Source organism: Sceloporus occidentalis, unplaced genomic scaffold (genome assembly GCF_023333645.1).
Source record: "Sceloporus occidentalis isolate IW3139 unplaced genomic scaffold, rSceOcc1.0.p SCAF_5, whole genome shotgun sequence".
Classification (NCBI taxonomy): Eukaryota; Metazoa; Chordata; class Lepidosauria; order Squamata; family Phrynosomatidae; genus Sceloporus; species Sceloporus occidentalis.
This window is the reverse complement of record NW_028316985.1, coordinates 138,698,468-138,711,980: the sequence shown is the minus strand read 5'-3', so window position 1 is coordinate 138,711,980 and position 13,513 is coordinate 138,698,468. Positions and strand designations below refer to the sequence as shown.

General features: G+C 38.3%; 1 protein-coding gene across 2 annotated transcripts in view; it reads left to right on the top strand.

Moving 5' to 3' along the window:
- GLRB (glycine receptor beta) overlaps positions 1–13,513 on the top strand; it is a 47,425-nt gene that overhangs the window by 21,122 nt on the left and 12,790 nt on the right. For both annotated transcript variants that reach the window (XM_089525615.1, XM_089525616.1), the window contains exons 4-7: positions 478–545; positions 5,475–5,704; positions 8,701–8,783; positions 9,426–9,566. In XM_089525615.1, coding sequence (XP_089381741.1) covers positions 478–545; positions 5,475–5,704; positions 8,701–8,783; positions 9,426–9,566 — 522 coding nt within the window. The remainder of the gene's footprint in view (positions 1–477; positions 546–5,474; positions 5,705–8,700; positions 8,784–9,425; positions 9,567–13,513) is intronic.

The following is a 13,513-nucleotide window of genomic DNA, read 5'->3' as shown; positions in this document are numbered from 1 at the left end:
GCAGGGCTAATAGCAGCTTGGGCTGTTGGGAGAAATTTAAACTGGAGACATGCCATTGACAAAATCTAGCCAGAATTTAAGTTCTCTGCAGCTGCTTTGAGTCAACAGAGCATGGCAAAGACTTACATTTTCCTTCCTTTAATATTCAAATTAGCTTTGAGTCAGTCTAAATTAATATGCCATGCATGTTAAAGAGGAAAAACAAATAGAGGGATTCCTTCTTCTCCACTACCATTGCATTTTAAAATGAGCTCATTTCACCAGTAACTGTTGCCCTTATAAGGTCATAACTCAGAAAGTAACTCCAAAAATTTACTCCTAGCTCTTCAGTCTTCCCTTATAAAGCACTACAGATTAAGAAATGGGATTGTTAATTCATTCTCTGATTTAATAAAAGTTTTAGAATGTAGGGGAGAAACTGAGAATGGGATTAATTGATAACCCTGAGACTGATGTTCTCTTATGTATATATTTTAGGAATCCCAGTTGATGTAGCAGTCAATATTTTCATTAACAGTTTTGGATCAATACAAGAGACAACTATGGTAAGACTGATTTTCCTTGGATATATCATTTATTTAAGGGAGATAAAAGTACCCAGTTTTGTATGGGATGGAATAGTCCATAGCTTCACACACCAAAATGTTCAGATGAAAAGTGGATTTACATTGGTCAGAATACTCTGGGCTGCTCCTGAAGTATCCTGACCCTGAAGCTGCTCCAAATTTTCTCAATTACCTCTGCATTCCAGAATGACACTGGATGGCTATCTACATGCAGGTCTTCCTGTGCTGCCCAGTGCTGCCGCCACTGGTGTGAGTCATGCCCTCTAAGGTTAAAAAAAAGACACTCACCATTGATTACATGGCTGGGTGCCTTGTTGTGACCTCAGAGGCAGTGGTGTTAGCTGACACAGTGGGACACACATGTTAACAACCACCTGGCATTGCTCTGGAACAATGGAAAATCTGGAGCAAAAGGTAAGTTTTTAAAATTTAATTTAAAGGAAAACTGGCCTGGATTTGATGCAAACTGGCCTTCTGGCATGAAGACAGTCTGTATTTGAATTGGGGGTTTGGGCCTGTGTTGAGTGGATAGGACAATGTGAGGGTGGGAGAAAACTAGTGTAAATGGCCTGTGCAAACATATCCAAAGTTACACCGCCATTATAAATGGACATATTGTAATGAAGCCACAATCACTGAGACTCTTAGACAAGCCTACTGTTGTAGAATATACAAACAGTCTCCTGTTGGGAAGGTCTGTCAATTAAAGAAGTGTTTGTCTCACAATAGGGAAGAGTACCAGCCCCATGACTCTGTCTCTTGGCCTACTTCTCCTGCTTTGAAACTGTGGCCTTTTACAGACTGCCAAAATAAAGCTGCTTTGGGTCTCTTTGGAGGTATGCTGTTTAAATGATGCATGCATCCTAAGAGTCCAGAAGCTGCACCAAAGCTGCACTTTGGAATGGAATGTGGCTTTGGCGCGACCTCCGGACTCTTAGGACCCATGCATCATTTAAATAGCATACCTCCAAAGAGACCCGAAGCAGCTTTATTTTGGCAGTCTGTAACAGGTCTATATTACATAAAAAAAATTACAAGGTGATAAAGGGAGTGTTTCTCTTAGTCTTAAATGAAGTTGTTAACTCCAACTAGAACAGATCCATTGAATCAACAGAACCAAGGCACATCTCAACTTGTGGTAAGTTCTGTTGATTCAATGCCAACCAACTCTGGTTGGTACTAATAATTGGATTTAGTCCTTAGTAACTGAAGATGGTATTGCAAGTTTCAAACCATGAGCACTGAAATAAGGTGTTTTAATATAACAACCTAAAAATACAAGCCCTGACAGTCTCTTCAGTATGCATGCCTAGTTTCAGATATCTAGGTTCCTGTTCTCAAAGAGAAGGCAATATCTATTATTATAGATCAGAACAATCTAGCCAGAATCCTGATTGTGAGATATGCTGGTGTAACCTCCTGTTACACCAGGATATGTACTTTTCCACTCATTGCAGTAAGAGTCATCCAATACCTCCTTGCTCAGTGCAGCCAGAGTTTTACTGCTGATGTGCAGCACCATGGCTATTTAGTGGCTGAGGATGGAGTAGGAGCTTCCAGGCACCATCCGGTAACAGTTGCAGAACTGGAGAAAATGAACAAGCTATCAACTTCCCAGACCTCCAGAGTACTTGGTGGAGATCCAGGAGCACGATAGCTGTTCTTTTCAAGCATAGCTGGATGGTGTATTGGAACCCCTGGCCATTGGTATGCTTTCTAGTGCTATCAAGCTGCAGTTGCACAACTGGAAAGTCAGAGGTTCAGTGCAGAAACACACTTGTCTTGATTTATATTCTACTAGATCTCAAACTATATCTTGCCCCCATGTCCTGCTTTCCCACCAAACAATAGAGTGCTCAGTGTGACTAACCACATTTAGAGAGTATTGACCTACTGGCTAAATTATTTATAAGACATCTTTTGGGATAAATTAAGACAATTAGAAGCAATTAAAGCTTTTAAAATGTAACAGCATGACAAATATTTACATCAGGTTCCATTTAAAATACCAAGGCTAATTTATTACATAAGAGAATTCTCTCTACATAAGAGAACTGTAATAACTAGACGGAAGAAGTTAAAAACTGAAACCAAATTTTAGGAAGGAAAGATTTTTGATAAATTAAAATAAAATTACAATCACCCCTTCATTTTTGCGTACTTGAGATCCGCATCCCTCACATATACATGAGTGGGAAACGGAGGTGGAACCAATGGGGTGTGCACCCATGGGCATGCACCCACAGCCGCCCACAGGAGTGCACCCCCATTCAAGCCAATGGGGCTTGAATATACATGCATTTCCATTTTCACAGAGGGGGGCGAACGGATCCCTCCGAAAATGGAGGGGCAACTGTATATAATTTTAAAAGATTAAAAGTGAAATTCTGGCATGGTGGAAGTCTGGTTTATCTTTTTCCAAAGCTCTATCATTTAGCCCTAGCCAAGTCATGATGTGGAATACATTTTTTCCTTTTAATTCTCCAGCTGCCTCACCCTCAGCCCTAATTTTCCCCAGCAGTCTTCAGTGTGTGTGTGTGTGTGTGTGTGTGTGTGTACAGGGGGTTGTTCAACCTTTTTACATCTATAAAATGGAATATATCTGCTGTCATAATGACACTTGATCATTTTTAAGGATACATCCTCACTGCTTATATGTTTTTCCAGGGGCATGAGTCCAGGGAATGTTTTAAGTATGAACCTGCTAACATGCCAGTAAATTTGACTGATTGAGACATTAAATGATTTCTCAACATAGCCAACTATAATGCTGGTCAAGCACTCCCTCAATATATTAAATGAATGAGTAAAAGGAATGCCTCTCCCATGGCTACCTCCCCATTATCATACAATCATAGAAGGTTTAAATACAACTGAAACTTAAATCTCTCAAGTGCTGTCCATTACATTCCACTGTATATGCCAGCTATACTGGTCTTAATTATTTTTAATGTAATTATTTACATTTTTATCCAAATCCATACTTCTAGTAATTTAACACTATTTTACAATCTGAAGACTGAGATACCACCTCCACCAGGTCTTAGGAGCATTCTTTTGGAGTAGAGAAACCATGGCACATTACAGAGTGCCCAAGAAGGGCACTCTGCCGCTGCCGCCGGTTGCTACTTCTGGGAACCGCAGCAGCCAAACCGTGCGGCTCCTGGGCACAGCAAGAAAGAAGTGCCGAAATGGCGCTTCTTTCTGGGCCCCGGAAGTGGCACCGTGAGGCGCTAGTCATGCACTCACAGCGTCACTTCCGCCGTACGACATTCAGATGCTATGCGTCCGCGACGTCAAAATGGCGCCCCCCATGTGGACGGGTGCCGCCATTTTGTACGGACTCGGTCTGTATTAGGGTTGAGGGGCGTCCAGAAGGGACGCCCCTTCTCAACCCTAACGCGCCCCTTTCTAACCCTAGTATGCCCCTTCAGCGCGTCTGTAACGCGCCCATGAGTCACACAGAAGGATGGAACAGATGGGAAGGAAAAAGCAGCTCACTCCTGCTTTTTCCCAAAGTGTATCAAACTCCTGCTGCCCACATTGCCCACTCCCAAGGCAGGCCAAATGTGCAAGGTCTAACCACACAACCTGGTGTCAAGCCAGGCCGCTGGGTAATTTTTTTTTTTTGTTACCTCCCCATCATATATGCACACCATCACACAAACACACCACTGGCAACCCCCAAGTACTTCCCACATCCACCCAGATGACATCCCATTGCATGGCCACCCTTCTGGCCACCCTTTTGGCCACACATGTGTGATGCTCCATCTGTTCAGGGCATCAGACCATCAGTGCACTGAGTGATACATTGGCAAAGCACAATCATGGAGGTCCTTCTACATGCCCTCTTCATCCCATTCTCTCTCATTGGACTGTATGGTTTGTGTATAATGTAATTACATCCATTGGAGTTGTCCCACTTTAATTTCTCTGCTTTCCCACAGCCCCACACTTGTATTGGGATGTTTATATGCAGGCATGAAAATATGCACTTTTTGTGCTAAACCAAACTATCCCAGGTGCTGTTTATTCCAGTTTTTAGCCCTGGGGCGTACCTTCGATCTGGTTTCTGCTCATTTGGGAGACATGTGTCATCTAACACCCCACCCTCAAAGCTGTATTTTACTTTCTCTCTCTCCCCCTCTTCCCCCACCCCCACTCTCTCTGCATAGAGACATAGGGCCCATACAGCTAGGCCAAAATAAAGCTGCTTCATTTTGGAGGTATGCTGTTTAAATGACACACACATCTTAAGAGGCCAGAAGCTGCACCAAAGCTGTTATCCGTGCCTTAGGACTGGAGCGTGGTTTTGGCGCGGTTTCTGGCTTCTTAAGATTCATGAATAATTTAAACAGCATACCTCCAAAGTTATCCGAAGCAGCTTTATTTTGGCCTGTCTGTATGGGCTCATAGAGAGACACACACTGTTTGGAGGTTCTAGGTTTTTTTCTGACATGGGTCTGCTTGTTTGGTTCAATCTAATTTTATACCTACTTCTTTTTGTTTTTGTTTTTCCTGCCCTTTCTCCTCCTTCTCTATTGGCACAATTGTCTCCTGTCACGATAGCATTTTTTTAAATACACTGTTAAGTATTCCTTCTTTCTTCCATTATGCTACTCACAGGCTCCCCACCCTGTATGTGCATGTTTTATACAGGGAGGTACCTGTTAATATGAGTAGTAATAATTCATTTACATGGTTTTATATATTTTACAAAGCCTTTGCAATTTGTGTTTTATTGTACTTTAGAGGTTCTTTCACATTCATTAACGTTTGTATGTCAAAATCATTTCGTGAATGTTAAGTCAGATAGGAATGACCTAAACATGCTTCTAGACTTAGGCTTTGCATATTATTTCTTTTATGTTAGTCTAATGTGCATTAATAATATATTTCAAACAGGATTATCGAGTAAACATCTTCCTAAGACAAAAATGGAATGATCCTCGACTTAAACTTCCCACTGACTGGAAAGGATCTGAATCATTAACAGTGGATCCCACCATGTTTAAATGTCTGTGGAAGCCTGATCTATTCTTCGCAAATGAAAAGAATGCCAACTTCCATGATGTGACTCAAGAAAATATTCTTTTATTTATATTCCGTGATGGAGACGTTCTTGTCAGCATGCGGTACTTCTTACTTTAATCTGTAAACTATTAATCACCAATTTAGAATGGATAAAAGTAAATGCTTGATTAGCTAAATCAGTGTTTGCGTAGGAGTCCCCCCACCTCAAAAATAAAAAACCAAGAGCAAAGCAAAATAATAGTGAAACTACATCTTACGTTCAGCACATAACACAAAGCAAAAGATTTCTTTTTTACACCAAAATAAACAGAAGAAACATCAATCCAGACTTCTCTCTCTCTCTCTCTCTCTCTCTCTCTCCCTCTAAATAAATAAACCCCATGCCTTGGAGATTAAAAAAAAAATCAGTTTATGCCAGAGAATTTTGTTTGGCTTTCTGTTTATTCTTATTTCTTGTTTTGCCATCCCAATTATTAAGAAGAGATGGACAAGAAGCTTTAATTTTTCCCTGTATACATTGATCTCAGTCACGGTTGGGCTGGTATATCTTTTTAGTTTTTTTCTAGTGTACTTTAGCTGCATTCTATGGCCCATATCCAATTACAGTATATAACTATGCTAATTCAGTATATGCACTGAAACATTTATACACCAGTACTTGCACTCTTCTATATGCTTCAATTGTTGCTGAGTGCCTTCATGTAATTTCTGACTTATGCTGATCCTAAGGATAACCTATTATGGGTTTTGTATTTTTTTGCAATATTTTTTCAGAGTGTGTTTGTCTTTACCTTCCTCTGAGGCTGAAAGAGAGTGACTTGCCCAAGGTCACCCAGGGGATTTCCTTTCACACCCATACATAGTCATGGGAAATATGATTGCATGGATATGATTGCATGGACCATCCTAACTTTATTATTCAGTGATATACCTTTGTACTTCACAATCTTGTCTAGTTCCTTCATAGCTTTCCATGTCCTATGCTGCATCTGTACTGCAGAAATTATGCAGTTTGACATCCAAGTACAGTTTGATCATTTGGCTCAATGCTATGGAATCCTGAGATCTATAGTTTGTTGTGGCACCAAAGCTGTCTGTCAGAGAAGGCTCCACCTCTCACAAAACTACAAACCCCAGAATTCCATAGCATTCAGCCATGACAGTTAAAGTGATGTCAAACTGCATAATATTTTTAGTGCAGATGCAGTCTTTGTCTTTCCAAGTCCATACACTATATACAAAGATATTATCAAGTGATCATGCTGCATCAGCTAAAGCTAGGGCAAGATTTATATGGCCCTCCAGAGGTTGTTGAAATGCAGGCCTGAAATAGATAGGCCAAAAGAAGCAGCTTCTGGCTGCATCAGGGGCATGGTATTCAGATGACGCATGCACCCAAAGTGGCCAGAAGGTGCTCTGAGGCTGCCATAGGCAGAAACTGCCAGAAAAATATTTAAAGGGATGTCATATTGAGGAGGGAGCAAGCTTGTTTTCTGCTGCTCCAGAGAACAGGACCCGGAGCAATGGATGCAAGCTGCAGGAAAAGAGATTCCACCTGAACACTAGGATGAACTTCCTGACAGTAAGGGCTGTTCAACAGTGGAACAAACTCCCTTGGAGTGTAGTGGAGTCTCCTTCCTTGGAGGTCTTTAAGCAGAGGCTGAATGGCCATCTGTCGGGGGTGCTTTGATTGAGAGTTCCTGCATGGAAGGGGGTTGGGCTGGATGGCCCTTGCAGTCTCTTCCAATTCTACATTTCTATGATTCTATACACCAGGAACAATTAGGTAATACTGTATTATGCTCTGGAGGGAAAAACAAGGCAATAGAAAAATAGATGGATGAAAACATATTATCAGAACTGACATCAAATTTATGATAGGTAAACGTTTCTTTTTCATTATTTGGTTACTCATGCTTATACATTTGTTCAGAAAATATGGTTCTTTGAGTGTTTGTACTGATAGGATCAAATAGGAGTACTGAATAACTTGCACATATTATTAGGTAATTGGAACTACTTTTCAAGAATTATGAGATAAAGGATATTGTTTTTAGAAAGATACATTTAAATGGATTTGGAAACATATACTGTACCTTTGTTACATTGTGCCAGAATTTAAAAGAATCGTCTTATAAATAACAGTGTAGATGATATCTGTTTTCACCAAAATTAAATAAAATATTCGTAAGAGTTGCTGGAAAAATGTGGCAACAGATACAGATATTTATCACATATTTTGGTCATGCTTCTTATTAGCAAGAATATTTGGACTTTCTATTTGGGAAGAAATTGATTACATGTTTGCTATTGGTTTCCTAATAATAATATTTTGCTATGGAAGAGGGAAAGTGGAATCAGAAAATGCAGAATTAGTTGTAAACTTAATAACAGCTCCATAAGTGTGCATTTCAAATAACTGGACTAAAATATTACTCTCCATGTACAAATTAAACCCCAAGAAGGTAAACAAACTCATAATTTAAAACTGCTCCTTATTTATACACAATTGGAGCATTAAGAGTATGATAAAATCAACCCATATATGATTTTGAATATAGTATAAGCTGTTGGAAATATTGGTTAAAGTATGCTGTCATTTTGCCTATGTTTAGATCAATATCAATAATTCTAAAAAGAAAAAAAGGAAAGTACATGTATGTTTACACTGGCTTTTAACAATAAAATTCCCAAATCAACATAAAATATTTTACAGCTTTCAATATGGAGTAAAATGTAAATGAAAACAGTCACCTATACCTGCATCTGATGTTATTTATTTTTAACTGGTGTTATGTGTCAAATCTCTTGTGGTACTTTAAATCTGTTGTTGTTCACTGCTGTGATCCATAGGGAGAAGAGGGTAAGGCATCATCATCATCATCATCATCATCGTCATCATCTAACAAATTCTCAATGTGCATTATGAAAAACAAATGCCCGAAATTCCGGTAGAATGTTTTAATGAGATATAGATTTCTATGTCTTACAATGTTGAGATCAATCTATACTGAACACCTATTATTAATCAGAGCTTTATATGAGTATGCTTTATACTACATTAATTGTTTTACATGCTTTTGGTTTATATTTCCAGATTATCCATTACTCTGTCATGCCCATTGGACTTGACCTTGTTTCCTATGGATACCCAGCGTTGCAAGATGCAGTTGGAGAGCTGTATGTAAATCAGAATGTGCATAAAAATATTTACTACTGTCTAGAAATAGATCGAGAAAATGTAATACACCATACTATAGCATGCGAACCTCCCTTCTTTTTATTAACTCACATGTAAGCATGCAGGTTCCCAGTCGAGAATGAGACCATTACACTTAACAAGAAGAGGTTCAAACTTCCCCTCCTTCCACAGCTACTCTACTTCCAAAATTTGTCACCAGAATCCAAGTGGAAGTTTAAAAAAACAACAAGACAATAGAAGTTTCCCCTTCCTCTTTTAATGCCCATCGGGAGAGGAGATGAAGTTTTTTGGGGGATGGAGAATGTGGGGAGTTAACAACCTCTGGAGCAACACTACAGAGAGATCATTTAAGAGATGGGGAGATTTATATTGAAAAAGTTGGTACAAGAGGCCATCTTTCCAGTGGCCATTTAGGTAAAAAAAACAACACAACTTTGAATTGTGCCTTGTAACAAACAATAGAGACATTTCAACACCAGTTAGATATGATAGCGACATTAAACACCCAAGAAGTGAGCCATTATGATCGCAGATAAATAGTATAAGCAAAATCTCTATATTTGGTTACTGTATTTGTTATCTTTGTCTCTTCTTTCTCTCCCCCCCCCCCCACCCAATAGTTGGTTACACTACTGATGATTTACGATTTATCTGGCAATCTGGTGATCCTGTTCAGCTAGAGAAAATTGCTTTGCCACAGTTTGACATCAGGAAAGAAGATATTGAATATGGCAACTGTACCAAATACTACCAAGGGACTGGTATGTAGTTTCATTTATATCCCCCCAATTAATTTGGCTACATGGTGAAACTGCATGATCATTAGTCACATTCTAACTGGCTTAGACTGATTGTTAAATCATCATTTGTAGCGTATTGACAGAGTGGTGGAAAAGATGAACATACTTAAATGAGATATCACTCTGGAGAAAAAGCTTGGCTTCTATGTCTTTGAAGCCATATCTTATATGTATAGCATGGCTGGAAAATTCTTAGGGCTAAGTTATTAGTCTCAAGTGGAGCAGAACCACTGAAACAATGAGACATATAAATGTTGAATTAATAAATCCTATTAATTCAACAGGCTTACTCTAGTTAGGACTAACAATGGATTTAGATCATGGTATTTCTAGCAGGCAATCCCCAAAATGCTAATTTGTTTCAGATTGTTGTATGGCTAGGCTGTTCTATATGTTCACTGGAACTGGGCTCGTCTTTGCTATTGTGTATAACATTGACTGTTTGATTTTGATAATTTGTCCTACTTTCTTATAAAAGAAGACTTAAGCCAGCTCACAAAGTAGCTTTCTTTTTAAGAAAAATTGATGACAGTTATTAAAAATTAAACATGCAGACAATTTTTAAAAGGCATGCAGTTTCATAAAATATTGCAACAACTTAATTGCAACAGAATATTGACATGCAATTGTAGCAGAATATTGTTGTCTGCCAAAATAAAGAGCAATGAAAAACCAGCAAATGCCAAGTAAAACCAAGCAAATATCTACAAGATACAGGGTGTTTCTGGGTAATGAGCCCAGCTGTGTAGTGTATCCTCCCTAGAATTCTGCCAGTATTCTAGGCTAGACTCTAGTTAAAGTTCAGAAGGTATTCTGTTAGTTTGTCTCTGGGATTGTGCTAATAAGGATACTGCAGGCTAATGTTAATATGGTTGTGATGGTATCCTTTATTTTAATTGACTGGACATTTTATTGCTACTGGTAATGTATTTTTTTAATTATGCATTTTGTGTAGTTTTAATTGGCCTCTAAATCCACTATTAGACCAAGTAGAATATACTCCCTGAATGAATAGGACATTTTAAGTCAACACTTGTGTAAATCCTATTTATTCCAATGTTGGACTATTGAATTTAACCCATCATGTTTTGTTATTTTTTAAATATGAGAGGAATTGTGCTTGTCATGGACAAAAATATGATATGATACAATATATATGATTGATATATATATATATATATATATATATATATATATATGAGCCCTGGTGGTGCAGTGGTTAAATACTTGTACTGCAGCCACTCACTCAAAATCACAAGGTTGCGAGTTCAAGACCAGCAAAAAGGCTAAAGCTTGATTCAGGCTTGCATCCTTCCGAGGTCGCTAAAATGAGTACCCAGATTGTTGGGGGCAAATTAGCTTACAGTTGTAAACCGCTTAGACACTGCTTAGGCAGTATGAAGCGGTATATAAATGAAGCTTGTGTGTGTGTGTGTGTGTATAGATAGATAGATAGATAGATAGATAGATAGATAGATAGAACATGATATATGGGCCGACATTGTGTGCTCTACACAGAGGGGAAGTTGCAGATAAATGTGGGTTGCACTACATATATCTGAGCACAAATTTCTTTCACCATCCATTCTGTGCCTGATAGTACAGTGGGTTAAAATTACAAGCTAGGAAAATACCATATTCAAACAAACATGGTACAGCTGATCACACTGTTTGTTTCACAGTGATGGATTTGTCACAGACTTGTTCCTGTGATCTATATCAGCTGAGAGTTTTGTCTGGATGATAAGCCTGAGCAGGACTACAGACTAATGATTTAGATCCTTTGAAGTTTCAGTATATATTGGGCTTATTAAAAGGTAACAGGCAGAGTTTATTAGAGAAACAGATTTGTTTTCTCCACTAAAGTTCTTGCAATAATGCTTTCTTCCTGAAACCTGACTTGTAATGCATGTTTATATCCAGACTGTTGCTTGACAGCTTTAGATACCTCTGGTTTACACCATTATTGCAACTTTAGCCTAATAAACCATAGAAGCTGACATCACAGTCAGCATAGAGGGATTATGACAAGATATGTGAGGGAGGGTGAAGTAATAAGACTCTTGTCATGGCAATCTGGAAGATATAGTTGATGACTCATGGAACTTGTCCTCAGTCTACTCATTAGTTAATTGCAAAGATTCATAATCAGGTAATGGTTTCTGCACAAGTGACTTGCAGAAAAATGAAGAAATTAACAATACATTATTATTAATGGGGAATTCCCATATCATGAATATCATACAAGTAAATAATATGATTATTTATTTATTTATTTGAATATAAATGTATAGTAATTGCTTAAAATGATAAATGGCACAAAGTTATTTTACTTAGCTGCCTCAGTTTCTTTACTGTGCACTTAAGGATCAAATGTATGATTTAATTCATTTGATTGTTCCAATTGCTCTGGTAATTTAGTGAACCAGTGTTGTCTCTGTTGGACAATGCTTTTGACACAGACATTTTCCATCTTGGTTGGAGTATGAATCAGGTGGGAAATCTGATTTAAAAAAACAGGAATGCAGTGCATACATTGGCAGCTGTAAATATAGGTGTTCTCTATTCCTGATCTTAAATTTTACAGAATTAATACCCAGATAGCACTTACCTCCACTGATAATGTGTTTATGTATGAGAGAAAGCATGGACAAAGACTGCACAAATAGCAGAGAGTCTGAAGGTGACATTTTTGTTCCCTTTTTACTGTTTTTTGTATTTGATAGAGAGGGAGAGAGAGGGAGAGGGAGAGAGATGTTGTTATAATGAAACAGCCAACTGGCCTCCCTTAATGTAAAATTTACATTCTTCATGTTGGTGACTAGGAATGCTATGCTTTCTATTTGGAAGATAATCTAAGGCCTTTAATCAGAGCAGAAGTGAATTTCTGACCTAACACAAACAGCTGAACACATAAAAGTCATATATAGTATGGAAAAATGAAATAAGAATTTGACAATCTGTGGAATCCGTTTATAAATGGCATAGAAAGTATTCCACTGGCTCAAGATCATAAAAGAGGAGGATCAAATAACCAGAACGTGATTGCCTTTAGTATTTAATTGTACAATTATACAATTCCCTACTTTTTATTAGATTGCATTTTACATCAGGCCTTTGTAGTAATTCTTTCTTTTAAAATCATTAGTTACAATCTTTATTTATCTTTTATTCCAAACTTTTATGAATTACACACTGTATTGCACAAGGAGGTTGCTTAGGAAGAAATCGTGTGCTCACTGTGTGTAGTGACATAATAAATCTTATATCTTAAGCAACTGCACTTTTATGTGAGCCAAAATCTTGCAGATGCATTGTGGAAAACACCGAAGTTGTAATTTCATATGATCAGCTTTTTTTTTTTTTCTATTTTAAAAATTGAAATTTATCCATTCTCACACTTCCTCCCAAACATACAATATAGGGCCCAAACAGACAGGTCAAAATAATTTATTACATGTGTGTAGAAGTTTTATTTTGGCCTGTCTGTTTTATTTTGGCCCTTAGAGATCATTAAATAGATTTCACTTACACAAAAGTTACAAAAGACCCAATTTGTTCTATAGTACAGATTGAATCTCTCTTATCCAAAATATTTGGGTCCAGAGGTGTTTTGGATTTCTTTAATATATTTGGATTTTGGAATACCTGTACAGTGGGCCGTTCCCTTACACAAGCATCCATTCTGGATCCCTCCACGTAAGGGGAAATTCGTGTGTGCCGGAGCCGCATTAGAAGCAATGGGGCTCGTGCCTATGGCGCTCCATGGTGCAGCAGTGCATGCGCACCATGGGCATATGCCCCATTACTTTTTCCAGGGCATGCAAGGGGATTTTCCAGTGTGGCTTTCTCCGTATGCTGAAAGCTGTGTATGCTGCACCTGCGTAAAACATGGGCGCACTGTATTT